This window comes from Ammospiza caudacuta, chromosome 18 (assembly GCF_027887145.1).
Source record: "Ammospiza caudacuta isolate bAmmCau1 chromosome 18, bAmmCau1.pri, whole genome shotgun sequence".
Classification (NCBI taxonomy): Eukaryota; Metazoa; Chordata; class Aves; order Passeriformes; family Passerellidae; genus Ammospiza; species Ammospiza caudacuta.
This window is the reverse complement of record NC_080610.1, coordinates 10,401,080-10,429,013: the sequence shown is the minus strand read 5'-3', so window position 1 is coordinate 10,429,013 and position 27,934 is coordinate 10,401,080. Positions and strand designations below refer to the sequence as shown.

General features: G+C 46.7%; 1 protein-coding gene across 1 annotated transcript in view; it reads left to right on the top strand.

Moving 5' to 3' along the window:
- The first annotated feature begins 17,769 nt into the window (after window positions 1–17,769).
- Window positions 17,770–27,934, top strand: part of ULK1 (unc-51 like autophagy activating kinase 1) — a 74,601-nt gene continuing 64,436 nt past the window's right edge. Inside the window, exons 1-4 of the mRNA XM_058816684.1 lie at window positions 17,770–18,027; window positions 18,206–18,356; window positions 19,161–19,253; window positions 19,350–19,391. Of these exons, the coding sequence (XP_058672667.1) occupies window positions 18,267–18,356; window positions 19,161–19,253; window positions 19,350–19,391 (225 nt within the window). The 5' untranslated portion in view covers window positions 17,770–18,027; window positions 18,206–18,266. The remainder of the gene's footprint in view (window positions 18,028–18,205; window positions 18,357–19,160; window positions 19,254–19,349; window positions 19,392–27,934) is intronic.

Below are 27,934 nucleotides of genomic sequence, written 5' to 3'. Positions count from 1 at the left end.
TTCAAAGGTTTGTTGTAAATTACCGAAGCAAAACAAACTGAATGAAATGCTCCATTTCAGAGGTCATCTCCAATCAAGGAAAAGATTGAAGGGGAGATAGCCACTGCAACTCCTTCACATTAACAGTCAGATTTTTCCGAAAGGCAGGTAGATGTTTATTGTTTTACAAGCATTTCTGCTTCAAAGCTCAAGGCCACGGGGTCATTGGCAAAAGTTCTATGCTTTAATTTTGCTGGAGGAACGAAAACCTGTTATCACTTAGAAGAATGATAAAGGGTACATGCTGACAGTACAGTTCAGTTCAGAAGATAATGAGATCTAGAGGAAGCATGCTTACTGCACTGGATGTGACAGCATGAGGGCTGATTTAAGTGAAGGCAGACCCCTCCTCTTCCCTAATTTTAAGGGGTTAAATTGACGGAAACTCACCCTTTTTCATCATTTTAAGGGCTTAAATCAGAGGGTTTACCTCCATTTCAGAGCACTTCTGCCTGTTCCCCAGCACCACGTCTCTCGTGTGGGAGCAGTCCTTGCATATATGCAATTTTGGAGGTGGAATTGAAATTCCAGCAATGGGATCCAGGCAGAGAATGACAGCAATGACAGCTCCTTTCCCTAGGAAGGAAAGCACGTAGCCCCAGTGTCTCAGGTGCAGGTGACAGGCTGTCCTGGGGAGCTGAAGTCCCCAAATCCTCTCTGTCCTGGCAGCTTTTGTCTGGGAGCAAACCTCGGATATATTGAATTTTGTGGGTGGAATCCGAGCGGCGGGCACATGAGCAGAGGCTGAGATGACTCGCTGGTGGCACCTGGTGACTCACAGCGCTACTGCAGAGCAGAAATGAGCCCTTGCAAGGGATATTCGTGCACAGTGACTGCAAACCATCAACATGCACAGGAACAAGGAACTGCAGGCTGGAGCTGGGCTCTGAAAGCAAGGGAGCTGAAAGTGTTTCTTTGGATAAACCCATATGGAGAAATTCCCTTTTTGTCTCATCAGTCTGGGTCTACAGGACTGAATCTTTGCAATCAAGAGACAACAGAGTTGTTAGTAACACTTATCTCAAATCTCTCAAATGTTGTTATCTCTCAGAGAACTGGGCCAGCACTGAGCTACTCCCATGTGCCTGGAGAGCTTTGGGGAAGGGCAAGATGATGTCCCACTTCTGTCTGGAAAAAATGGCAAGAAAATAAAAAGCAGTTTCCCTTCTGTCTCTGACCCATAACTGAAGCAGTTCTGTAGGACAACATGGACATCACTGCTCACCCCCAGTTTGGGTGAAATATTCATATTGTTTATAAATATTCCCTTTCTCTGCTCCTTCACTGCTCCTCAGTCCTTCACTGCACAGAGAGCAGAATTACTCCATCCTTTGTTCCCAACAGCTCCTTTCCAGCCTGAGTCCCAGTTCTCACAGGCACAAACTCAACAGACCTAAGGCATTGGTCTGTTATTGCCTGGAATTCCCAGCTCCATGTTCTCTGGATTGCTCATACAAACACTCACAGCAGTCTCTCCTCAGCCCAGAGACTGTGCTCAGAGTTAGCCCATCACCAGTGCTGCTGGTTCAGATCAGAAAGACGGAGGAGCAGCAATGCTGGGATGGCCTTGGCATGGCTTTCCTGGAGCTCTAGGCTCTTGGAATCTCTCAAGCCTAAGCCTAGCCCCAACCCTCACAAAAAAGAATGCCTTGTGTAGGCTGTTGAGTCCTCTGCTGGAAGAGAGGGAGCAGCTCATCAGGAATGCATTTCCTTCATCTCTCTTGGCTCTGGAACACCTTCATTATCATGCACACCCAGGATAAACAGGTGAGATTAGAAACTCTCTAAGCAAAATCCGTGCTCGGGCGAGTAGAGCTTTGCAGGACCCATGCTAATCCTGCTCTACAAAGCACATTCCAAACATTTGGCACCTCCTGCATTTATAGGAATGAAGGAAGTCATGTCCCTACTGGCCTTCACCCCCTTCAGGGGTATAGATGGGCCCTATCTCTCAAAGCTCTTGGCCCAGTGAGCCTGCCAGGGAAGCAGGCTCATGGCTGCCCTTGGAAGCTGTCTCTAAATAGTTTCATTCTGGCAGGATGATGGAGAGGAGCCTGGCTGTTATTGCTACCCCCTGGGTCACACAAGGTAGCAGTGACATGATGGAAGAACTTGGGCTTTGTCACAGCACCTCATCTGTCACTGCCCTGCTGAGATGTGCAGCAGAGCTGGTGTCACTGCCTGGTGCACAGGGGGATGGTGCCAGTGCTGCTCCAGCGCCCACAGCAGGAGCTGTTTCTCGTTAGGAAGCTGAAATGCTTTTCAACATGCTGCCAAAGGCCATCTGTCTGTTTATTTGCTGCTGTCCACCCTGCTGGGAGCTGGTGCAGAGCTTTGTGCTTTGCCCTCTCCTGCCAGAGCCCTTGGCATGGGCAGGATGAGATGGCTGCAGTTGGGTGAGCTGGCACCTCTGCAGGTCCTGGGCAAAGCCTTTCAGGGAACGCCTCTCCTTCCATGAGTGTCTGGTACAGGCTGACTTGGGAAGTGCTTGCCAAGAGATTGCTGATCCTTCAGCAATTCCTGTTTTCTTTGGTCCCTACAGGAGGCTGCCAAGAGAAAGGGGCTTGACCAGCACCTGCAGGGGCTGCTTTACCAGCTCTGAAAAGCATCCCTGCTGCTCTGCTCTCAAAGCATGGCAAGGGCTCTAATGCTGTCCTGAGCCTTGCAAAACCAGTGCTGAGTTTACTTCCCCTCTGCTCCCCACCTTCCTGTATGTGTCTCTGAGGGTGAGCAAGCACAGAGCTGCCAGCAGGCTGCACTGCCAGGCAGAGCTCAGAGTGCTCCTGCCCTCACTGTCTCAGGTTTGTTTGGGCTGGGACAGGCAGGTGTGCCCAGGGGAGCTCCGGGGCTGAGCCCCAGTGCAAGATTGCAGAAGGAAAGTGCTGCATTGTTCTCTGCCTGCAGTCACCTTGCCTGAACCCAGCTCTGAGGCATGCTGGCACAGAGGGATGTGAAGAGCTATGGTAAATGTTAAGGAATAATTCTAACATGGATCAGGAATACCCAACATAGCACTGAACTTCTGAAGACAGATATTTTGGGTGTTCCCAGCACTGCAGCAGAACAGTTTGTGTAGCTGCTGTGTCTGGTTGAGCCCACTGCTATGCACAGAGCAGCAAAGAGAGTGTTGCTATTGGACTTTTTCCTTCACTTCTTACTTCTTAAAGCCATGACTTCAGAGCAGATTCAATTCCTTTTAGTGTCAAAAGAAAGGCCTGATGCAGTAGTTAGTATTTAGTATTTGGCAAACCATGCTGGATTAGGGCAGGGTGAACAGTAGGAGAAATATTAGAAGTTAATATTCTCATTCTAATCTTGCTTTTTATATGGATTACAAGTTATGTCACTAGGGACTCATATTCCAAACTGGAGACAAGCAGCCCCTTGTGATGGCTGGTGAAATCAGCACCAGGAGGGAAAATGGAGCAGCTGGGGAGGCAGTGCCCTCCCAGGAGCTCCTCAGCTCAGTCCTGGTGCAGGAACAGGTCACAAACTGGTGCAAGAACAGGTCACAAACTTCTCTGGTGGGTGTTTGACTCAAGGCTTGTCTTCTGAATCCTTTGCTCAGTGCTCCCAAGCTTGGGCCACGAGCCAAGGAATCAGGGATATCAACCAAGAGGCCGTTTGTTTTTCCACGGGCTGTGTAAATTGTGCTGCTGCTATCAGTGAAACCAGGGCTGCTCATGGCCTCCTGCTCTGCGGGCGGTGGAGGGCTCTGATCTCCTGCTCCTGTTCTTTCTGAGGGTGGGGCAGCACCTTGCATGAGTTTCCAGAGCACCAAACATGAGGTGAGCACTCTGAAACTGCTTCCAGAGACAAGCTGGCCCTACCACAGCTGTGTATTTGGGCTTGCAGCAGGTGTGAGAGTGGTAGGACATCATACCTGTGTGGTTGTGCAGCCAGAGTTGCTGAGCTTTCCAGTGCTCCTGCCCTTGCTCTGAGATAAGGACAGGAAAATGCTGTTGTTTTGAAGGTGCTGTTTATCTGGTTAAGGGTTTGTTCTGGTCAAGTGGGGTGTAACAAGGCTGGAGCACTTTTGAAGAAGGTCCAGAACTGGATTTGTGCTCAGATCTGGAGCAAAAGATCTCTGTCCTTTGGTGTTTGGTTCAGTTCTGCTCACAGCCCCACAGACAGAGGATTTACCCGTGGGAGATTCTGCTCTGTGCTGTTCTCCATAATCAACAGCCATCCTTGATGCACACCCTGATAAGGTTCCAGGAATCCACTCATCCTGCTGTGATAAAACCCTGTGCTGGTGCTCCAGCCCTGCACACCTGGGCACAGCCCTGGAGCAGCCTCTGCCTCTCATGTGCTGATTTGGCTCATTCCCAGCTCTGTCTCTCTTTTGCTTCTCCCATCCTCACAAAACCAAAGGCAATCGTGTGTGTGTGCTTCAAGAGCCCTGCCAGGAACAAAGAGAAGTCCAAATATTTGTATTGGGTTGTTACTCTTTCCATTCAGGCAATAAATGACAGACTGCAGCAAAGTCTTTGTGTGCTGTGTGGGATTTCCACTGTACTGGCTCCAGCTTCACAGCCTCACCAAGATGAAACACCTACAATTAACAGTTGGGTTTTAACTGGAGGGAAAATGACTGAGTGTGATTGAAATATGGCCTTAAAAAAAACCCCACCAAAACCCAAAACAAAAACCCACAAACAAACCAACCACAAAAAAAAAAAAAAAAAAAAAACCTTGAGAAAAATCACCAGACCTTTCCTGTGTCAGATGAGAAGTGCCTGGTCTCTGTGTGCATGCAGAACAGAATTTTAACTCTGGGAGCTCTGCTGGTGATTTCTGTCCCAGAGCCTGGGACACAAGCTGACAGTCTGCACACAAATATTTCAAAGCTGCTTTCCTCTGCAAAGTTCCAAGCTTAAATCCATGTGGAGGCCTGAGTTTCCTTGGGACTGAACTCTTTTTGTCTGAGCTGACCAAGGGTATGAAGATGTTTGCTAACAAATTAGTTCCTGAACTTCAGATCTCTGCTTCTGGGAAGATGCTGGGCTTCAGTGCTTGGTAAATCCAGGAGGAGAATGGTGACACAGCTCCAGGTGTGAGCTAGCTCAGACTCAAGCTGGTCTGGTGTTACTGGGCCTGTTCAAAATTTGGGATAAAGGAAGGAAAGGCATAATCCAGCCTTGTGGGATTTCACATACCAACATGCCAGACAAATTCTGCTTGCTCTCTCAAGTAAATTTGGTGTTCCCTGCTGGTGCCACCCTGAGTTTTCTCACTCAGAAGTTTCTTTTCAGGAATTAATTAGCCCTGAAACCTTAAGGATTGACTCTTCAAATACAAATACTCCCTATAATTACCTTCTCTTTGGATGATATCTTTAGTGTTTCATTTTACACAGCAGACAGTACTAATATTATAACATCAAGTTAAATCACATCTCCTTTGGGCAACTGAAAAGCTATCAAAAGTGACAGGACCTTCAGAAAAAAACCTAATATCAGAAAAGAATCATGTCAGAAATCTTTATGGCTTCCTTTTTTATCCTATTCATTACACATAGCAGAGAAAAGCAGCACTGTTTGATTCTGCTTCAGCTGCTGTTTCCTACAAGGATCCATTTTGGCAGACTCTTTAAGCTCCTTCCTTCTGAGGTCACTTCTGAGATCACATAAGAGCTGAGGAACCTCCCAGCAGCCTGTTTCACCAAGTGCTCTGTCCTGTTTTGCTTCTGGGCTCAGGCTGGCACTTGAGACTTACACCTACCTGGGTGTAATAAAGTATGTGGATGTTCCAGGCAGAGAGTAGAAGGTGGATAGAATCTATATGGTCCACATTAAAACTGCTAAATTCAATTTATTACCACAGCCTGACCCCAACCTTCACTGACTGACACCTTTGAGGAGAGGGTGGCAGAGGGATAAATCCTTTCCTGCCCTTGAGTCTTCATTACTGGTAGTTGGGAGAGGTCAAGGGCACAAGGAGAGAATTTTGCCAAACATATTTATTTTTCAAGATAAATGAAATATAGGTCTCAAACCCTTCACCAAGGCTATGTGTGCATCACTGTTTAAAACCAGTTGATTGATAACAGTTGTTGGAATTAGTCCAAGGAATTCTGTTGGAAATTTTCTGGAAAATACAAACTTGTTACAGCCAAGTACATGATAAGGGGTATTACTCTTTAATGAAATTAGAGAGTTAACAGCAAAGAGGCCTTGAGTTTGTTTTCTTTTTGGATAATGAAAAGAAAAATAAGCAGATGGTATGTAAGCCAGCAATGTATAAGTGACCAGTATAAGCTGGTCACTTTATGTAGCTACAGGGTAGGTTTAACAGTGCCTGAAATCATTGCTCATTGTGAAACTGAAACATGTTTTCATGACCTATGTTCTCCTGAAATTTTTCATCTCCTCTCTCATCTGATATGCCATCAGGCAGGGATTCTGGCAGGCTTGCCCACCACCAGTGGTTCTTCATTCCCACTTGTAACCTGTGGCACACCAGTGAGGAGCATTTGTATGGAAACAAATATCAGGTCTGTCAGGTCTGTTCTGAGCAGCTGAAGGAGTTTGGCTATAAAGAAACTGAAACCTGGGGTGTGGTGTGGTGCTCAGGAGCTGCCAGCTGGGATGCTCAGGAACTCGTGCTGCAGTGATGCCCTCACATGCCCATGGCCAGGACCAGGCAGGACATGTCCTGGGTGATGCAGGCAGCTGTGCCTCCTGGGTCACAGGGAGCTGGCCAAATGATGACACAGGGCACACTTGATTTGCTGTGTAACAGCAGACCCTCTGTGATTCAGATAAGAGCACACTTATGTTGTTAAAATGGTATCATTTGCTCCAGGACCCATTTGTGCACAGTCCTTCTAAAGGAATCCAGCCACAATAATTTCTCTGATCAAATTAGGCAGGTTGGCTCGATGTGGGTGGGTCTGTGGGTGGCAGTTCTCATCCTCAGTGACAGAGCTGACTTGCAGTGCCTGGCAGTGTTTGTGTTTCCATTGTTTCTGGTATATTTTCTCTTTTTATAAGTATTTCTTTAAGTGCTCTTGGGACATCCTGTTTAAATGGGAGAAACCTTCCTCTGAAGCTCACTGTCAGAAAAACTAAACCTCCCATCTCCCAAGGCCTGTTCCTGCCAGCTGTCCCTCCCCTGGGATGACAGATTGAAGATGCAGGTGTGACAGGGAATGAGTGTGCACCTTGCTATGGCTGTCCCTACCCTTGTCCAGTGGCTTTGTCTGTGTCACAGTCACAGGGGACAGCTCCTGTGTGCTTTACACAGCAGGCTGTGCTCACACAGCTATCAGCAGCTTACTGCTTTATCATGGCCTCAATTTCATGTCTTGTGACACATTAAATTGGTGTTACACATGTCTTTCAAGTTGATTCTCCTCCTAAGTATGTTGGCTGGCATTAGCCAGCTCCTCTGCTGGCTCAAGTCAGTGTAATTAGAATTGTTTCATCTGGCTGAGGGAGGCCCCAAGCTCCCATATGGGTGCTACAGTAAATTGAGAATGGCTGAGTAAGTTCTGAAAACATACAGCCTGAGGATGATGAAGCACTTGGGAGTTTTTAATGAAAGATATATTAGTTAAAAAAAATTAGGACTGTTGACAGAAATATCTGATTCTCAGTGTAAAATCTGAAATCTAAAGCAAGTTGTGCCAAGCTCAAAGCCTAGTCTTTTGAGCCACTGGATAATATCTACAAAAAAACCCCAAGTTTTCTTAAAACAACTATTTCCAGTGTTCCTCTCCTACCCCTAGCTGCCATTTAAACTCTATTCTTTTGCTTTTTGGTTTTCCCTCTTTATCCATCATATATAGCTTCTGAGGGAGAAAATCTTAATCACACAGTCAGTATTGGTGAAATGATACAATATCTTATCTAAACCAAACTGACTGTTATGCTTTGAATGGAAAATGTATTACATTGCTCCCCAGGCTTAGGTCTGTAATATTATGTCTACACAAGAGAACTCAAACAGGTCTTTAGGGTCCTGGATATGGAAAGGATCAGGCTGAGACCGAATGCCACATTAAAATTGTGGGGCATTTTCTATCTCCTGTAAGTCCCACAGTGGACAAGCTTTCCAATACCAGTTCCTGTGTGTTCCTCAGAAATTTATACCTTTGACCAGCATGATCCCAGGCTTTCCTATGGCCTCTGTTACTGCAGCTGACCACTGGCCCCACAATATTTATTGTATTTCTTTACTCTGCTATTCCACTCACCTTATTTTACAGAGGGACAGAGCTATACAGGGGTTAGAGAAGTCTGTGCATGACCTAATTCTCATTATGTTGCTGCTAATGAAGAGGTGCCCAGAGCTTCCCAGGAAATTTATTGCAAAGCAGGGGGCACAAATGCACTCAGGACTTTGGAAATGTGTTCAAAACCTCTCTTCCATGCCCTGTCCGTGGGGTCAGACCACTCTTTTTATAGTATTAAACAAGTTCATAACCTTTTTGCAGAAAAGGAGATAGATAACCTTGTTTACCATATTTTATCTTGTGGTTCATTTATGGCTCCATTCTGATTTCCATCTATTTGTCTGATTTTGTTTATTTGCACTAGAATGGAAGGGAACTGCAATTAAATACAAGTGGTATTAATAGCTTGCTGCATGTGGCTCTGCTTTCTGTAACCAGATTATACCAATGTTGCTATTCAAGCCTTGAAGCTGCAAAAAGTGTCCCATCCTAATTACATAAGCCCAGCTGAGGTCCCTTGGTAATAGGTGAGTGCATAAAACTCTTCCTGACAAGTTTCTCACGAGTCAGAGGATGTTGGCATCCTGCTTATTATGCCATGTTAATTTTAAAAGGCTCTTGTCAACCAATAACCCAATAACTTTTCTTCCCTCTGGGTTTTGTTAGGTTAATCCATGAGTCATGGAATATTTGACTGTGAATTCATGACTCATGGGAAAGCACCACAGCCAGCAGAGTCCTGGATGATCCTGCTGCCTGGTGCTGCCTGGTCAAGTGCCTTTTCAAGTGCCTTTCAGACGGACATCACAAATTCATCCTGCAACACTGCAGAGCATCAATAAACCCAAAATCCTCAACTAGGAAATATTAGTGCTAACCTGGCTTGTTAGCAGAACAATTCTCATTATTTGTACCTAGCTCTGGGAAGAGCATTGGTAATGGACAGAGAATTAAAAAAAGAGCGGGTCAGGCTTTTTCCTCTTGTTTTTATTCAGATATTTGCTTTATTAATGATGGTGTCTTGTAGCATTTGACAAAGGACAAATGACAAATGCTGAACTTTGTACATTTCTGATCTTTAATTTGGAATAGCCATTACTGCATTAGTGCTACAAAAATCAAAGTAGTACAGAAATAATGATGAGAAATTAGGTCTTTTAAGGCCTTGTAATTCACACAGATAAGGTAAAGGGAGAGATAGCAATCTAGGGGACTGAAATACCTAAATACTTCTCAGAAATGCATTTCTAATTCGTCAGGCTAGAGACCTTCAGTCCCAGGCAAGTGCTTCAGCTAAACTGCATTTCTGGGAAATTGCTCTGTGAATTTGTGGACCAGAGAGCTCAGTCCAGAAAAACACACAGAGAAAAAAAAATCAGATATCAGATTACAGATAATTTATCACCTTGTCCTTAGGTCTTCCTTTGCAGTGAGGCTATAAGTGCTGGAGTATAGGTATGGGTGGGTATGATGTCTTAGCAGAGCAGTTGTTTTTTTAATAGAAAGTATTTTAAATTTTTTTAAAAATGTGTTTGAAAGCACTACATACAAAATAAATCTTTCTCATGATCCACTGAGAGCTTTTCTTGCATGCCACTAATGGCTCTTCATGTGAGAGAATGGTCTCTCTGGTTTCCTAGAAATACACAAAGACAAGGAATCATTGCTTTGGAGTGCTGCAACACGGGTACAGATCCCAGCTGCTGCAGCCAGCAGTGTCCAGCCTCTGCAGGGAGCTTCTGTGCTGCCTCTCACATTGCTGGGAGCAGCCTGTCCTTGTCAGTTGACAAAACTGATAACAGGTCTAGAGGAAGAACCCAAGTTTGTCTTTTTTCAAGTGATCTTTCTGTATATCCATAGGAGTGGTAGTAGCATGATAACCTTCAAGGCCTGTTTTTGGAGCCCTCACCCTGGGCTTTTAAGGAAACTTTTGTGGGATCTCAGCACCTCAGGACTGAGGTACAGAGGGACTGAGACCACCCTTGGGGGGCTCGGGAGTCCTGGAATGTTGCCAGAAGTGTCTGGTGGCTGGACTTTGATCCTACACAGGAGACGACACCTGTGTGAGGATAGGAGGATTTCACTGGGGTAAATGGTGAAGGGATAGGTTAATTAGAGTGTAAGACACAGGGTTTAGGATTTCTGTACAGGGGGGTCTAAAGAAGTAAGATGGAGGAATTGGGGCGTGTCCTCTTCTTCTTCTTCTTCTTCTCGGCCTCCATCTTCTGTGGTGATGTTGGCACTTTGGGATTGGTTATTACTAAAAGTGCACTGGTTAATAAGGGTAAAAGGTATTGGGGAAAAATGATAAATATTGTATACGTAACTTTGAGTATAAAGATAGGTGACCGCCCCGGGGGCTCTCAGTGTGCTCATGGCTGGCTGCTGTGCAGACCTCTGTCGGGCCAAGAGAAAATCTTTTAGATAAACAATTAATAAACACCGAGACCGAGAAAAGATCTGGAGCCTCTTCTCGTCCTTTGAAGCACGGGTTGTCCAAGGCCACCCCAGGCCTTTCCAGGTCACCTAAACAGCCGAGAAACCGACAAACTTTCAGCCTCTGTCCAAAACCAAACCACTGAAAACAAACCACAGAACAGGGGACAGAGCTGGGCATGACAAAATTTGCTTATCCAAGGACACAGTTTGTCCTTGGCTGTGTCACTCCTGCCAGGTGTTTGCCCAACCTGTCCCAGGGAGCTCTAGCAATGATCTGGGCAGCCTGCTCCCCTCCTGAGCCCATCAGCAGGGGCAGAGATCTCCTTCATCACTGGTGGAGCTTCTTATGGCTGGTCCTATCTCCTGTGGCCATTCCTTGCTGTTATTGACACATCTGTAAATAAAGGAAGCTATCATTTCTGCCCAGCTTTACACTGCATGAGTAAGGCCCTGGCTGGAACAATGCCTACTGAAAATTGTATGTGCTACTGGTCTGCTTGAAAACAGAGACACCCCCAAGCCAGTTAGTCATAAAGAGAAAAGTTTATTAACAATCCCTTCCCAAGGCAAAGCTGGAAGCTTGCTGGAAGCAGTTAGGAATCACAAATGAGCTGGTCCCATGAGGGGCAATGCTCCTGGCTGTGCCTCCCTTCTCCTGGGGCAGCAGTGCTCATGCACCAAACCCCAGAAGGAGCTCAGCTGCAAAGAAAATGCCTGACAATCCTATTTTTAAACTGGTGCATGTCCTTGACCTCCCAGGTTCATGACAGAGAGGAAGAAATGACTGTTCTATAAGCCTGCGTTCTTCTGTGGCTCTTTGCTGTAAGCCGGCAGTGAAAGGGGGTTAAAGCTGCTCTTAAATGGGCACCTCTTAGAGAACGAGAAGCAACCAGGCCTCTGATTCATAACAGGACAGATGCAGGTTTCTCTGGGAACTCACTGCAGTCCTGTAATATTGTAGATTTCATTGGTGATTTTTGTCTCAAGGCTGCTTTTGAGAGGGATTGGGATGCCAAAAGTGAAAAATGTGAATTCACTGTCCACCTGGATTGCTTTGGAAAGACTTCATTGGGCTGAAGGGCTCTTTCTGACCATGAATTTCAGCTCTCTGCTAGAGAAAAGAGAGGGTCCTTAAACCTGGAGGCTTCCCCTGTATTAGTCATGCAGAGGCCAGGAAAGCAGGGGCTGGTGCTGGAGCTGCTGCAGAGGATCCTGCTGACTTGAATGGACACTGGAGGGGATCCCAGAGCCCAGGCTAAAGTGAGGCCCATATCCCACCCTGAACAAACCAGGACTGACATGAGGGACCCCATGGATGGCACACACCAAAGTGTGTGTGTGGCTGTGGGGGAAACTGAGGGTGGTGGGAGTGGGTCTGCTCCCAACCAGGACAGAGACAACATCTTGTAAGGAACTGCACGATGAAACCTGCTGATTTATGGACAAGCAGTACTTGTTCTGGCAAAAAATAGCTTCCAATTAGCCTGAAAACAGACTGCTCTGGGTGGATTTGCAGACTCTTATTTATTGGCAAACTTCATTTTAATATAATCAGCTGCTTGGCAGGCAGGTTAGGTAATGATCCTTGATGTGAGCACTAACAGATTTGAACACTGAGCACAGCCTTTAGTGCCCAGAGCCCTCTTCCAGTAGCTGAAATGCATTTGATACCAAAATGCCATGGGAACCCAGGAAAGCCATTGCCAGAGCACCTTGCTGAGTACATGAAAATGCCACCTTCAATAATTCACAATGTCTGTTCAGTAAGCTGGTGTGTATGTGCAAGGAGGGAGGTAATAAAACATCTCAGACCTGGCCTGCCAGGATAATTCAGTGGCTAGTTGAATCTCTCAGCACTATTAATCATTAGAGTGGCTCACAGCATAAATAAACCCAGAATGTAAAATGACAGGACTATGGGAGCACATGGAAAGCAACTCTCCCTCTCCTGTGTGCCGTGCTAAGTTCCACACTGCTTCAGCAGGTATTTGAATAACCTCAATGCTCTAGTACTTCAAATATTCAGACATCCCACCAGTGCTATCCCATGTTTGATTGTCACCTAAATGTTTTAAACTCTGCTCTGTGTGTGATGCAGGGAGCTGGCTGTGAAAGTCAGGGTGCAGATTGCAGACTCCATCACTTAATTCAGTGTCTCATTTCAGTGATCAAGAGCTGATGGTCTAAGTGGAGGATCTCTCCTTTCCTAAAACAAAAGCATTTTACCAGAGCTGGAATTATGTTTTTGCAGGTCCCTGGTGAGGTATGAACAACACTCTTGACACAACTTCTACTGCTGCTGTAAATCTGCAGATGTTTTCAGAGCTCCAGATTAATCTACTCCTTCAGCCTCTGTAGGAATGCAACACAACAAGGCAGTGTTCAAAACTTGCTTATCCTGGTGAATTTGGTGCTGTTGGACTGTAATCTCTGTTTTATCCTTACTGTAACTGAGCCAGAATCCAGCCTACTAGCAGACATCACAAACCAGTATGATTAAACAACATAATTTTAATTTTCCATTAAATTCAGCCTGTAGCTTCCCTTCCTCCATTCATTAATGCCAGGCTAATATTTACCTTTACAATTTACAGATATTTGTAGACCTTCCACATATTTCTTCCACCAAACTGATCTTTAGCCAAGCACTGCATATTCAGTACCTTCACTCCTTCCTGATGAACCTGGCAAAAATTCCAGCTTTCAGGTTAGTGTTGGCTCTGCCCAGATACTGGTGATTATGCTCAGCCACTGGGATGTTTGTGGAAAGCGGATGTGTAACTGCCTCAACATGTCTAAATTTGCATCAGGTTTTGAATCCACATGAATACAGAGTCTGCTTTTCATCCAGAGGTACTCTGAAACTCAAACTCTGATCTTTCCTCCTGTGCTACTCTGTCCATTTTCTTTGGCTGTGAAGTATCCAGTTTCAAGCACACATTTCTGTGAAGAAAATAATTACCCAGCAGCAGAACACCTACAACTGAGCTATAGCACATATTAAAGCTCATCTTCAGGCTTCAGTGCTCATTTCACACAAAGAGGAGATGTGGGACCAATTATGAAGCTCAGCCTATGTGCAGTAACACGTTCAATCACATCTTGCTCATGCCCAAGCCTCATAATCCAGCACTTCCTCCAGAAATATTGATTTGCTGTCCTGTCCCTCAGTGCTTGTGTCCCTGGGGCAGTTGCTGTAATGAAAAGATTAAACAGGAAGGCCTTGGAGATTGTATTGAGCAGAAATCTGAGTTCAAAACAGAGACACACAGCAAGGGAAATCACTTCTTCTTTGTGATGGTGTCTGGGCAAGGATTGCCCCATGCCTTTCAGTGGTTCAGCTTCATGGGTGCCTGCTGGGAAGCTTCTTATCTCTCACTGGGCACTGAAGGGAACACCAGGCTGGAGCTGCTGAACTAGAAAAGCAAAGATAAGATCTTAGGAAAGATGGCTGTCTGGCCAACAGAAGTGCTTGTATGAAGAAGATGGAATTGTCTAGAAAAGCATTATGAAAAGATGGAAATTTCCTGTCTTTATGATAAATCTATACTCTGAGTTTGCTTACATAATTCTCTCACACTTCTGTAGCTTTAACCAATTCCCCAGCTCAGAGGTAATTACACTGTGCCAAGAGGTAAGGATGGCACTCTTGGATTACAGGAGGTAGAAAGAGCCATATTTATGACTCCTGATTAAAACATGGTATTGGAAAAGAGCATTACTTGAGTCATCAGGATATCACTTGACCATCGCTTTCCTTTACATTTAAATTAGAAAAAAAAGAATAAAATTGCATCAAATTAAAAAGAGACTTTCAAGACAATATTCCAAGGCTTCCCACAGTGGGTGTATTGTATGCTTATATTATTCTTGACCCATTGTAAATCTCAGCAGTGGATCTTCCCCCGCTGATGTTTTGCATTAGTAAATTGAACTCTCTACTCTGTCCCCTCAAAGATTAATGCCTCCATCTGAGGAAGTAGTTGAATACGTGCTGGCAGTAGTGCTTTCATGATTAGCAAATGGGAGACTGTGGGAGGAGAACAGAATTTGCATGTGTTGGATGTTGGCCTAAACATACTCTCACTGAATTCTGGACATCAGGGAAGAATTGATACAACACAAGCTTTAATCAGCAGACCACAGGAAAAAAATAATTGAAGAATCCTACATTTAATTAAAAAGCTTTTCAGCCCTCTTTGTTCCAAAATGAACAAATGTGTCTGCAGAGTGCACTTCAAACATCTCAAACCCATATTTGCTGTCAAGGGGCATTACATTTTATTAGTGGTCCTGGGGGAAGATTCTAAATTTTTGTAGAAGTTCAAAATACTTTCACCAAGCTATTTTTTTTTGGAAGACACACAATTCAAAGATGTTTAATTGCTACAAATGCTAAACTGATCATTCAAAGTGCATGTGATGCCTCGTGTGCCCATGGCATCCAGTATTACTTGATCCCGATCCTAGTACAGACTTTTATTCTGCTGTCTTTATTCTGAAGTCCTTTTGCTCATTAGAAAGCTACCCAGTGAGCCTGCTTAAAAACAAAACAAATTTGCCTAAAACAAAAGCAGAATGTCAGCAGAGAGGAGGTTGGCTTTGCCACCTGGCTCTGTAAACAGCTACATGCAAAGAGCTGCCTTAGGACCCACATTTAGTCAAATCTAACTTACATTTAACTTTTTTTTTACTACCAGCAGCATGTGAAGGAACAAATAAGCACGCTCTGTACAGAACAAAGGACATTCATCAGTGGGATATTTTGGCCTCTAATTGAACAGCAGTCATATCAACTTCCTCCTTCACCCAGGACTGAACGTCTTTGCTGAGCTGGGGAAGGAAAAGCAGAAACACCTGTGGGTACTGCAGATTTTTTACCACAGCTCTTGCAAGAGTGCACTTGCTAACCAGAGTGCTCTGGCTGCTTTCCAGCCATGGCAGATACAAGATTTTGCCTGCTTAGAAATCATCTAAGTAGTTTCAAAACATTTTCTTCACTTCCTGCCCTAAACTTTTTCAACTGTTACCTTCTGCATTAGAGACAGTGGCTTTTAACAAGGGGTAAAATTAATTCCCAAGTCTGGCATTTGCCAAGTAGTATCTTTTGATGATGTTTGACATTTTTACTGGTTTCTGTGTTCGTTTTTAAATTAACCCCTTATGATCATTGACAAAGGCCTGAAATTGTAGATGTGGATGATACAAAAGTGTGAAAGAAAACAAGTAGCTAAATATATTGTATGTTTTTTTAAAAAGAGTTCTAAAATGAATTTCTGCTGAAATTAATAAGGTGCTCTTGTTTTGGTTTAAGGGCTACTTCAACAGAGACAGTTTTCAGATTCCCACTGAAGAATTTCCTTGTCACTTTCACAGTTCCCGACGAGCACTAAACTGCTGGAATTTGACATGCCAATCCCTACCAGCCAGGCACTTCTTAGTACACACTGTCATTTTCCCACTAAAATTTGAAGTGGAGGAAGGTGAAGGTACCTGAACATCAGTTATGTGGGAACCAAGGACAACAGCCTATGGGCCAGATAGCATATCAGACAGCCACTGCCTTTGTGCAGATAACACGTCCTGACGCTGTGAAGTGCTGTTTGTGCCCGATTTGTGCCGAGAATGGCGATAACTGCAGCCACCCAACGTCACAACACCAGCACCCCGTGTGCTGGGTGTCTGCAGAGCCGCTGGCATCACCCTGGCACTGCGTGTTTGGAACTGCAGCGCTGGCACAGGTCGATAGCCGGGTCAATACAGTTGGGTAAAAAACAAACTTCAGGCAGAGCGTGCGAGCAGCGGTGCTGCCCACGAGCAGCGTTGTTTTCCCTGCAGTTGGGATTTGACGTTGTGAGAAGCGAACAAACAGGAGCGAGTGCGCAAGCGGTGTGGGTGCTGCCAGGGCTGGTGGATTTGGGCAGCCTGGAGCAGAGGATGGGGCAAACCCCTGAGAGGTTCCTGCCACGGAGGGAATGACCTGTGAGCACACACCCACAGGGCAGAGCTTGTGGGTCACTGCACAGCAAGAGATGGGATGGCCAAACCACACACCAGGCTGCGGCCAGGAAAGGCTTCTTATCACAACAGAAATTCCATGCCGAGCTCTGGAGCAGGATATCAAGAAGAGTCTGTCAGAGGAGAGCTCCATGGAGGCACTCTGGGGAACTTCTGGAGGCCTGGCTGGTTCCCCACGGAGGAACCGTGGAGCCCTGGCATGGGAGCGAGTGGAAAAGAGCCAGAGCCTGTGGAGGAGGAGGTGGGCTATGCTGGGAGAGAGGAAGGGGTGCTGGGGATGCTCCTCCTGGACACTTTACAGCTCCTGGGGTGAACTTCACCCAACCAGTCACATTTGTTTAATTGTTTGAAACATCAGTTGGTCTGTTCAGCCTGGAGGAGACGGACAGGAGACCTTATTGTGGTGTACAACTGTGGGGTTGGGAAGGGAAGTGAAAGGGCAGGCACCGATCTGCGGTGACAGTGACAGAACCCCAGGGGATGGCCTGAAGCTGTGTCGGGGGAGGTTCAGGATTGATATTGGGAAAAGGTTCTTTGCTAAAAGGTGGCTGGGCACTGGAACAGGCTGCCTGGAGAAGTGGTGACCACCGAGCCTGATAGAGCTCAAAAACCATTTGGACAACGCTCTCAGGCACGTGGTGGGATTCTTGGGACTCTGCTGTGCAGGACCAGGAGCCGCACTTCAATACCGTTGTGTGTCTCTCCCAACTCAGAACATCCCACGGTTGTGTCACCCCCCAAAGGCCGGGTGGCTGCCAGGAGCCCTCCCGGGCCGGCGGCGCGGGGGCCGCGGCAGCGCGGCGCTGACTCAGGCGGGCGGCAGGCGGCGCCTTTAAATGTGCCGGGCCCGGCCGCTCCGCCTCAGGTGCCGCCGCCGCCGCCGCTCTGCCCGCCTGCCTGTCCGCCGCCTCCCCCGCCGCACACCGCGCCTGCGCCGCCCGGCGCTCCAGCTCCGCTCCGCACAGCTTTGTCCGGGCCCGGCCGAGCGAGCGGCGGCTCCCGCGGAGCGACCCCGGCCCCGCGACCCCGGCCCCGCCAGCGCTCACAGCCGGGGGCGCGGGCGGCCCTTAAGGTGGATCGCGCTTAAGGTGGAACGCTGCCGTGAGGCGGACCGGGCGTTAAGGTGGATCGCGCTTAAGGTGGACTCTCGGCGAAGCCGCGCCTGCCGGCGGGGGGGCCGGGGCTCGGCATGGGGAGCCCCGCCTGAAGCGGGGCCCGAGGAGCCGCGCCGGCCCGGCCCGAGGAGGAGATGGGGGAGGCCCGCTGCTGAGGAGCCAGCTTCGCCCCGGCCGCTGACAATGCCCGGCTCCCGGCCGCTCGGCAGGAAGAGGCAGCCCATGGACGAGGGCGAGGTGGGCAGCGCGGAGCGGAGCTGCCGGGGCCGGCGGGAGCGGGGCTGCTCCGGCTCCCGACCGGTCCGAGGGGGGCGGTGGCGGGGGGTACCCCCGTCGCGTTTGGATTGGGAGAGGTTTAATTTTCTTTAAAGGCAGCTCCTTCATCACCGCCATCCTCCTCCTCGTCCCTTTGCAGCTCTGAAGCCGTCCCGGCCGCAGCCTCGCCGCCGGCCCCCGGGACCCCCCGGCGCAGCGCCATGGAGACGGTGGGAAAGTTTGAGTTCAGCAGGAAGGACCTGATCGGGCACGGAGCCTTCGCCGTCGTCTTCAAAGGCAGGCACAAAGAAGTGAGAATCCCTGCTTTTTATTTCCACCCTCCCCGCTTCTGCTTTTCATTTATTTATTTATTTCCTGCTCTGGGCCGAGCTGGGGGCAGCGCGCCCCGGTCGCCGCATCCCCGCCGCAAGCGGCGGCGCTTGCCAGCCTGGGCATCACCCCGGGCTTGGGGTGCTGATTTTTATTTATTTATTGTTCTCCTTGGAGTTTCTTCCAAGCAGGTGTGTGTCCCGGCAGGAGCCGGGCAGGTGGCTTCACCTTGGGGCTGGGAGGCCGTCAGCTGCCTCCCAGATCCACTCAAAACCCGTCCCCACCTCCAAAACAAGGGAGAAAAAAATCCCTACACACCATCTATGAAAGGAACTCTTTAGTTTGTTTGGGATTTTTGTGTGTGTGTGTGTCTGTGAAGTCTTCTCCTTCTCCACTTAATTTTTCAAGGAGGAGGAGGAGAAATCTCACACTGGTAAATAAAAGGAAACCAATCCGGCAGTGGATTTTCCATCATTAGTGCTTGGGATAAGCCACGGCTCCCACAGTGCATTTATTTCTAGTGATTAAATAAGAGGATAATCATTGTATGAAGTAGTAACAAAACCCTAAACCCTGGGCTTTTCTCCTTGGGCTGACAAGCATAATTCTGGAGAGGACAAGTCTGAACAAGTAAGGAGAAGGCATTAGGATGTGAAGTGAGAGGCCTTTACTAGCTGCAAGACACTTCTTTCAGTAGGATTTGTAATCTGTTAAGAGGCTGCTTATCCTAATGTGAATGAATGGTGAAATTTACATTTGTTTGTGTTATTTATGTACTGTTTCAGAAACCTGAGCTGGAAGTAGCTGTGAAATGTATTAACAAGAAGAACCTTGCAAAATCACAAACACTGCTAGGCAAGGAAATAAAAATTCTTAAGGTAAAGGCAGCCTGACTTCTTTTCTTCAGTCTTTATTCAATATTCCCTTTTTTTGGCTCCTAGCTTATGGTTTGTTTTTCTTTTTACTTTTTCTAGGAATTGAAACATGAAAACATTGTTGCCTTGTATGACTTCCAGGTAAATACAATCAATTATGTCAAAGCATTCTAAATTCGGGAAAAGCTGAATGGAGTTTGTGAAATTTCACTTTTTAACAAGTGTTTGTATTCTGATGTGTACTCGGTGTGGGGGAAGGGGGGGGGAAGAGAAAGCCTTCTGATAAGTTATGGAAAGATAAACAAACACAGCAGATCATGTGTTAGCTGTTGGCTGGACCAGACAACTCATGTGCAGTTGGGAGTTGAGGTGGGAGCTTCTGCTCCAGGATGTTACACAGTGAAATGCAGTGTGGTGAATATGTCTGTGCTGGAAGCTTTTAAGTTCTCAAAATGTTAGAAATAAAATTAGTAGTTATTTTTGGCATGCCCACTTCTTTATTTTATTTCTCTGGTCTGGATACACTCCCTGAGAAAATTTCTATTTCCTAGACCACGCAAAAATAGTGCAAGCATGACTTTGTAGCATATGATTGTCTTAGCTCCAGAGGATTTTAATTTGCATTTTTTCTGTTGTCCTTGCGGTCGTCACTAAGTGTTAAAAATTGCAGCAGACATTTTTCCTTCAAAGCCAGCCCCGAAGATCTAATCTAGAGGGGCTAAAACTGATCTGCTGCTAAACGCGAACCATCAAGTTTTAAATTTATTTTTTTTCCTTCTTGATTATTTGTTAAATCTTGCTTGGTAACAGGGCAAGTTTTCTTTGCCGTTCGTGAATGCTTTTTAAAAAAACAGCTGCGGGATGGAAAGGCGGTGCTGGAGGATGAGGGGCTGTGCTCCCGGCGGTGCTGCTGGATGAAGGGCTGTGATGCAGGGTGGGTGAGCGCTGTGTGCCCACCCCCGGCCGGCCCTGGCGGGGCTTATCGGCCGTGTGCTGCCCTGTGGCCGGTATCACGCGTCCCGCAGGCCGCCGTGTTTGTTGACATTTCCTCCGTGTGCCGTGGATTGGCTCCGGTGGCTCCGCGTCAGCCCCGGCGGTGCGAGCCAGCCCGGCCGGCGGTGCCTGCTGGGTGCTGTAGTCCGCCGGTGTTGTCACCCGGTGTGCCGCAGCCCCCGGAGCTGGGACAGCCCCGGATCCCTCCCTGCTGGAGCAGGGGGCCCTGCAGGGCTGCCCTGGAGAGCAGAATTGCTGCTGGGAAATCTCCCTGGAGAGCTGCGCTCTGCTGCTGAGCTGATCTGGCAGAGCGGCCTTGGGGCTGATGAGCGCTGCAGAGTAGCTGGGAAAGCTTCCTTCCTTCTAATGCTCCTGGCACAGCCCACTTGGAGCATTAGATCTCATGGTTTAGGTGGTTTTTTGGTTTGTTTTTTTTTTTGCTTTTTTTTCATGCTCTGTATGTACCTTCCTAATTTGCTTAATAACTTTTCACTTGAGAGAGTGACTGGCTGCTCCTGCACTCCATAGTTAGCATTTGCATCAAGCATTTATGCTTACTGAGATTTTTCAACACTTTTGTTAGATTCCTCTCCCTGCTTCAAATTGCTGCTGAGTAGGAAGCGACTCAAAGATGTTTTCTGCAAAAGGAGCAGTTTTATTGCTGTTGCATTTATAGGAATGTGTTTTTCTCCTTTTGTGATGAGCTTTATCATATTCTGTGTTCAGCAGTGTAGTCTGGTGAGATTTTAGGAAGAAGCTGTGTAAGATACCACAAAACAGGAACTTAAGAATGGTCCAGGGCTCAAGGCATGCCCAGGTTTGTGCTTAGTTACCAGCTTTGTCTTAGAGTCCTTGTATGACCTGGGTAATTTGATTTCTCAGAGAAAATGAGATTATTTAGGGGGCATTGGGTGTGGACTCTCCTCTGGTGTGAGGTGATCTATTACCAGACAGTCTGTTGCAGTTAACCCACATATGCTGTGTGTTTAGTGTGTCTGCATGCTTGGCCTTGCTCTGTGTCTGCTTAGGGGTTGTGTGAGAGTAAATTATCTGTAAAGGTAAAAGTGCAGGTCTGTGGAAGGCTGGCTTCTGCCCACCTTTCCTTACTTTGTGGAAAAGACTTCTACTCACATTGCTCCCCTGATACCAGATCAGGAGCTTCATTCATAGCTGCATATGAATTTATTGTATTTATCCTCAAAAATACCACATTTGCAGTTAATTGAATCCTTACTTGTAGGCTTTCTAAAATAGAAGATGTTTATTCTTGTATTACAACATAGAGCAAGAGGAAAAAGAATACTTCCCGTGAAACTTATTGTTGCCCTGTAGCTTTGTCTGTCATTGCATTTTGTGTCCTCCCTTCCTCTGCACTGCCTGTCAACAGTGACTCTGACTTTTACTCGTTTGTTTCTTGCACACAAGGAAATGGTTACCAAAACCACAGTGGCTGTAAGCGAGTGATTACACCCAATGATGCTTTCATTTGCATTTTCCTGGTTAAAAACTCATGTTAGCCAGACCTCTCAGTACATGAGATTTTTGATGTAAGGCTAGATTTGCTTCAGAGTACATTTCGTACTGACAAGCAGCTCTCACCCTGGCACCCTGAATTCATCCTTCAAATCTGGGAAAATTGCTGTGTTTCTTTCATTTCCAGATCTTTGTGATATTGGTTCATAAATAATGACAAAATAAGAAACTTCCTAGGAATAAATGATTCTGATTAATGTTTAATCCATAAAAGTGCAGTGACTGGACTTTTCTGGATCCCCTTGCTGGAGTCCTTAGTACAGCATCAGGACATGAGAATGGCTCACAAAATGAAATATGCATATTCATTATGTGCTCTCATATTAATGAGAGGTGATGTTAATAGTTTAGGAGCCTAATGCAAGAACCCTTGCTCAAAAAGAGGATAAATCTTATTGTACCACATTTCTAAAAGTGCTGTCTATTTAGTGTCAGTGTGGAGTTGTGCTGTGGGTTTTTCCTAGGCACAGGAGGTGTTTGGCAGACAGTAAAAGCTGTGTTACACCCTGTGTGGGGTGTCTTAGTTGCTGCTGAGCACTACCTGACCCCTCAGCTGGCTGGCTGGGGTCCCCAGTCTGCAGCAAAGAGGACAGAGTGCTCCAGAGGCACATCTGGCTACCAGAAATCCTTTTACTCTGACAACAGCCAAATGAGCCCTTGTTCCTTAAGGTGCAAATTAATAACAACAAATGACGGTTTCTGCCAAAGGAGGTCTTGGTTTGGAAATGAAGGTTCTTGGAAAACTGGTCTCCGTGACTCTGAGGATCAGCTCAGCTCTTCATGTTCATGGACAGGGGAAGCTTAGCATGTGTGGGCTGGTGTGTGGGGCTTGCTTTGGTTTCCTGTGTGTCTCAGGACATTAAATCTGTGGTCAGAGACCACTTGGTTAGCTGAGGAGATTGAATGGTAGGAAGGGAACCTTTGGACTTGTCAGATCCTGGGAGCACTGTGTGCCAGCAAATTCCTTCCAGCACTAGGCAGAAGTTCCTGCATACATAGCTGAGATCTTTGGGCAGTGGGAGATTCTGGGTGTCTTTCCCTCCCTGTTCTGTGCCAGCTGCCCCAGGTTGAATAGGTGTCAGCTGAAGGTTTCATATGTGGCTGTGTGGGTGGTAGGGCAGAAAATCTGCTGAATCTGGACATGTCATGCTTTGGATATTAAAAACATTTTCCTGCATGAAATAAGAAGGATTATTTTATTGACAGATTTTCCCTAGTTGTGCACTGTGAGCTGAACTTGCTTCTTAAAGCAGCCTAGCTGTGAGTGTGCTTGAGTGGATATCAGGTGGTTTTTGTGTTAGGTTTTTTCCCCCAATTTCTGCATGGGTGGGATGGACTGGTTGCAGTAACAGAGCTGTTAAAGGCACATGAGACACTGTGCTGTGACGTTTCTGGCTCAGCCTTTGTTACCTGAGGGTCTGCTTTCTACACTTTGGTAACAGGTTGATTTATTATACTCACCAGTTTGGGATGAGCTGAGACAAATGCTTTAGTCAGTCACCTGGTACAGACTCACCAAAAATATTTCTGCAGCGATGACTGTATCACCTGGAGACAAAGAACACAGAGTCCTTGCAGTGCAGATTTTTCTTGTGCACATGGATTAAGGCATGGGTGGCAGAACAAATGCTTCTCGGGTTAGTGATCAGTCACCCTGGGCTGGTCTTGAGAGCCAGATAATGACAGCCTTGTGTTGCTGCTGTGTAGAAAGTCCTTGTGATCAATAGAGCCGTGGCTGCTGGGCTGTGATGTGCTGTGCTGGCTGCACCATCACCCTTTTTCTGACACAGAGCCTTTAGATGCTACTCTGCATCTTGTGTACGTGCCTCCTGCTGTCCCCCAGGAGCCGTGTGGACAGCAGTGTCCTTCTGTGTGCCCTCCAGCGCTGTCACCTCTGCTGCAGCAGTGCTCTGATGAGCGTGGGGCTGGGTGAATCAGTGCTGCTGCAGTGTCACCTCATGCCTGGCCACCTCTCGTGCCACCTCACGCAGGACCTTCTGTTCCTCAGGCACTGCTGTTTACATGCTCTGTCTCTGGAGACAGGGCTCCACTGAGGCACTTGGGATGACTGAAGAGGCACTCTGTGTCTGGGAGATTGCTCTCCTGAGGTCAGGCTGCCTGCTTAAACCCTGTTTTAATTCCATCCCCTAGCGAAGCTGGCAGCTTGCCTGGTGAGTGGGTGTAAAGTGCAGCTCTCTGAAGTGCCAAGCAATCCTCTCTCTGTTTGTGCTGCAGACAAGAATGGGGTGTCTGCTGTCCTGCTCCGTCAGCATCCTCGCATCTGTTGAAGGGAATCACTCTTACTGAAGATTGAATCTGGCTTAATTTAGAGCTAAAGAGGAAAGGATGAAAACACAACCACCCTCTGCCAGTTGTTTTGTAGGGAAATGCTTGGGAATTTAGTGGACCAGAATGGCCATGTTTGCAGAGAGCTGAGAGTTCTGTAGTGTTGAACTTTGATTTGATGCTGGCTTCCCCAGCCAAGTATCCCACTGTGCAGGTCACAGAAACATCCAGCTAATGCTGACCACTAAATATAGACCTCAGTCATCGGCTTTTTTTAGAGGGAGTTGTCTTGCCACATTTCTGAAATTATGGTCACTGTTTTACTCATGCTGTGTGTAAAGCACACACCTGTGTTCCTCTCACATGATTAAGGTGTCATGGAAGAGCCAGTAACGTGGTGGTTAATGGTCTCCAAAGCTCCTGTGGAAGGTAGCATTACTCAGCCTGTAATGACAGATTAAGGAATGTTCCCCAGCAGTAATAGGAAACTGGAAGGCTGTTGTGTTCACAGCTTGATAGCAAAGCTCTGGTGGCTGCTGTTTGTGCTGCTGCTCTTGGGGCTCCACCAGTGTTTCCATCATGAAAATTTCCTCTGTGTAAATCCTTGTGATGACTGAACACATTTGGAGTGAGCAAAGCAAGAGGTGAAGATTTGGATGATGGGTGGGAAGAGGTGTCTTCTTATCAGTGGCTGGTGGGATTAAATTCAGGTGGAAAAACATTATTTGAATTTATTTCAAATATTTATAGGCTCAAAGCAAAGCCTAATTGAAAGATTTAGCTTTGTGACTAGACTGAACTTGCCACTAAGCTGTGAAACTGCAATAAACCTGTGTGTCTCAAAAACTCATCTTAGTGCTCATTCTTGTATTAGAGAATGGAGGGTACAATTCACTTTGGTGTGTCCTCCCCTCTCCTCCAGCCTTCCCACCTGTGGATACCAGCTGAAAAGCTCTGCACAGACCAGCAAACAGAGGGTTGGCACTGGTGGTAGGAATGCAGACTGGATGGCTCTGGTTTGCCTTGGAAAAACACCCAGAGAAGTGGATGTGGGTCTTCCCTGAGGCAAACTGCCTCCATCCCAGAAGTGAGACCCTGTGGGAATGAGGAGCTGAGCACAGGGTGGTCTTTGCAAAGGCAGCGAGAGGTTTTTTGCTTTGGTTTTGCTTTCAGAATAAGTATACATGGTTTTGCTTGATGTTTTTTGTTGTCTGGGTGGTGTTTTTTTCCCCCCTGCTGTTACTTATGTTCACATAGCAGTAGCAAATGGCACATTTGGTGGAAAATGAGCATGAATGATGTGACCTTCCAAGGCAGTTTCTCAGGTGCAGACCTAAACATACTTTGATTAAGAGAAAGCATCTTAATTGTCTTCAGATGTTAGGTTTCCTGTCTGAGAAATGTAGTAACAAATGTTCACAGCAGAATGCAGGGAGGAGCCCTGCCCACAGACAGCTTTGGAACCTCTGCTGTGCTTATTGTATAGCAAAGAGGCCCTTTAACTGTGCATTGTCTCCTGCTTTATCATGTGCAGACCTTTAATACTACCAGAAACACAGAGGTGCTGTCAAAATGCAGAGTGAGGATCTCAGAGCTGCATCTGTTTACTAAGCAAGGTTGTTTCAAGGGGGGGGGGGGCGACAGAAATGAATCAAATTGTGCATCACTGGTTGCTCAGGGCAATAATGTTCAGTCTGGCTGCAGGAGCACCTGGCTTGTCTCCTAGCATCAGAATAACAGGAGGAATTAGGTCAGCTGAGCTGGCATAGTAGGGATCAACCAGACTGTGCTTCCAGTGGGGGGGGAATGAAAGATGCATAATTTTAAGTCATTAGAGATCCCATTTAGCAAAGCATCTTAAAAACCTCCAGGAAGGGGGAGACTCCCAGCCAGCTCTGAGTGCATTGGTGGCTCAGGGTGTGGGAGCTGCTGGTGTGATGGGGACCCCAGGGACCTCAGGCAGGGCTGGGAGGCAGCCTGGGGGCTGTGGGGTGGGCTCTGTGTGTCCCTTGGGTGCTGTGTCACCTCACCCTGCACACACCCTCTCTGTTTGCATTGGATGCTCTTTTCGTTTGGTTGGCAATCACAGCCAGCATACTAAATATGTTCAAAAGTGCTCATTTCTCTGTTTTTTAAATAGTGCAGATTTGATCTTGTGTTTCTCTGGCTTCCACTAACTGGATTTTTTCCCTTCTTAAATTAAGACAGTTCTTATTTGAAAGAAAATTCATGCTCTTTTATTTATACCCCTTGTTTCCACACCTTTATGGTAGCAAGTATGCTTGCTTTCTTAAATCTGATGAATGAACTATGAAATAAATGGATGGGAAAGAGACTTGCCAAGGCCAGTCACTCATGCAGGTGCCATAGAAAACCCTGGGAGGTCAAAACTCTAATTTTCAGAGTTGCTTTAAAAAAAAAACCAAAACAAGCACACCAGAAAAACCCAAACCAGAACAACTCTTTCAGAGTATCAGATTGTGTTTGGTATATATACCATTAAAAAACAGGCAATTTCCAACTTTATCAGGGAGACTATATTAATCCAAAACTAAACTACATTAAACTAAAAATCAAACCTTATGACTGAGTTACTTTGCTTGTATTTGCACATATCTCAATCAATTGATGTGTCTCAATGAGTGTGATTAAAACTGAAATATCCACCTCAACTCTTAGCTCTCCCCCACTAACCCTGCTCACTTGACAGGCTCATAAAATGCAACTTTAAGGTATGCAAGGATTTAATTCCAGTACATGTGACTGAGCTTAAGGTAATGGGGAATTCAACCTTAAATGTTCAGTTTATGGTATGGCTGTGATACAAGAAGGAGATGAGGAATGAATACAGAAAAACAAATTGGGTTTTGATTTTTTTTTTGTCATTGTTTTTAGAATTCTGTAGTTTCCTCTCTTGATAGCATTAATATAATGCATTGCTATTTGCATAGGAGCTTGCTTTTGTTTGAAAAAGCTTCTAGATATTCTGCCTGTTGGCAAAGGGGTAACTACTTCCACCCCATGTCAGAAAGTCCAAACTTTTCAGGATTCTGCTGTTCTTTTTTTTTTTTCCTACATTCTCTGTTGCAGCCTGCATTCAGTGGATTTTGGGCAGTGCATGGGGGGCTCAGGTGCTGTAGGAGCTGCAGTGTTACCCCCAGAGCAACGTGACTGCTGTAAGAAGGGATTGCTTCTCAGTGCTCCAGCAGCACAGGTTAATTTGCTCTGATGTGGATGTTCTTGGTCTCGCCTGGCAGCTCTGTGGCTGTGAAACCCAGCTCTTTGTTTCTGTACCCCATTCTGCATCCCATGCTTTGGTTTCTGTGCTTGGGCTCGGTGCTGGCTCCAGCTGCGGCTTTGCTGCAGCGTGCTGCCCTGCAGAGGCCCCACAGGAGGAGAGGCAGGTTTTTCTGTCTGAGCTGTCTGCAATGTGCTGGGTCTCAGTGCTCTGTTTGAGCCCAGCAGTGGATTTGTGAAGCCCAGCAATGGATTTGTGAAGCCCAGCAGCAGGGCTGTGACCGGCTGGGGGGAAAGGTGGGGCTGGGCTGAAGGAACCTGTTGGGAGCTCATGTCCAGTGGGAGGGATGGTGAAGTTTGTTCAGGTCTCTTGAAGGCTGAGCTGCCTCTCCAGCAGTGATCCCCTCTGGCTGTGGTGGTATGAGCTGCCTGGGAAAGAGCAGCTCCACGGACATGACGTTGTCCTGTTTGTTTTCTAATGTCATGCAAGCAGACTTTAGAACTGTTGCCAGGGGGATGGGAAATAGTCTCCCTCCCTTCCTGAAGCCTGTGTAGTACCAGAGAATGGTTTTCCTGCTGTTTTTAATCTACCCTGAAGTACAACCTGTCCTGAAACAGCTCATCTGTTCTGCAGT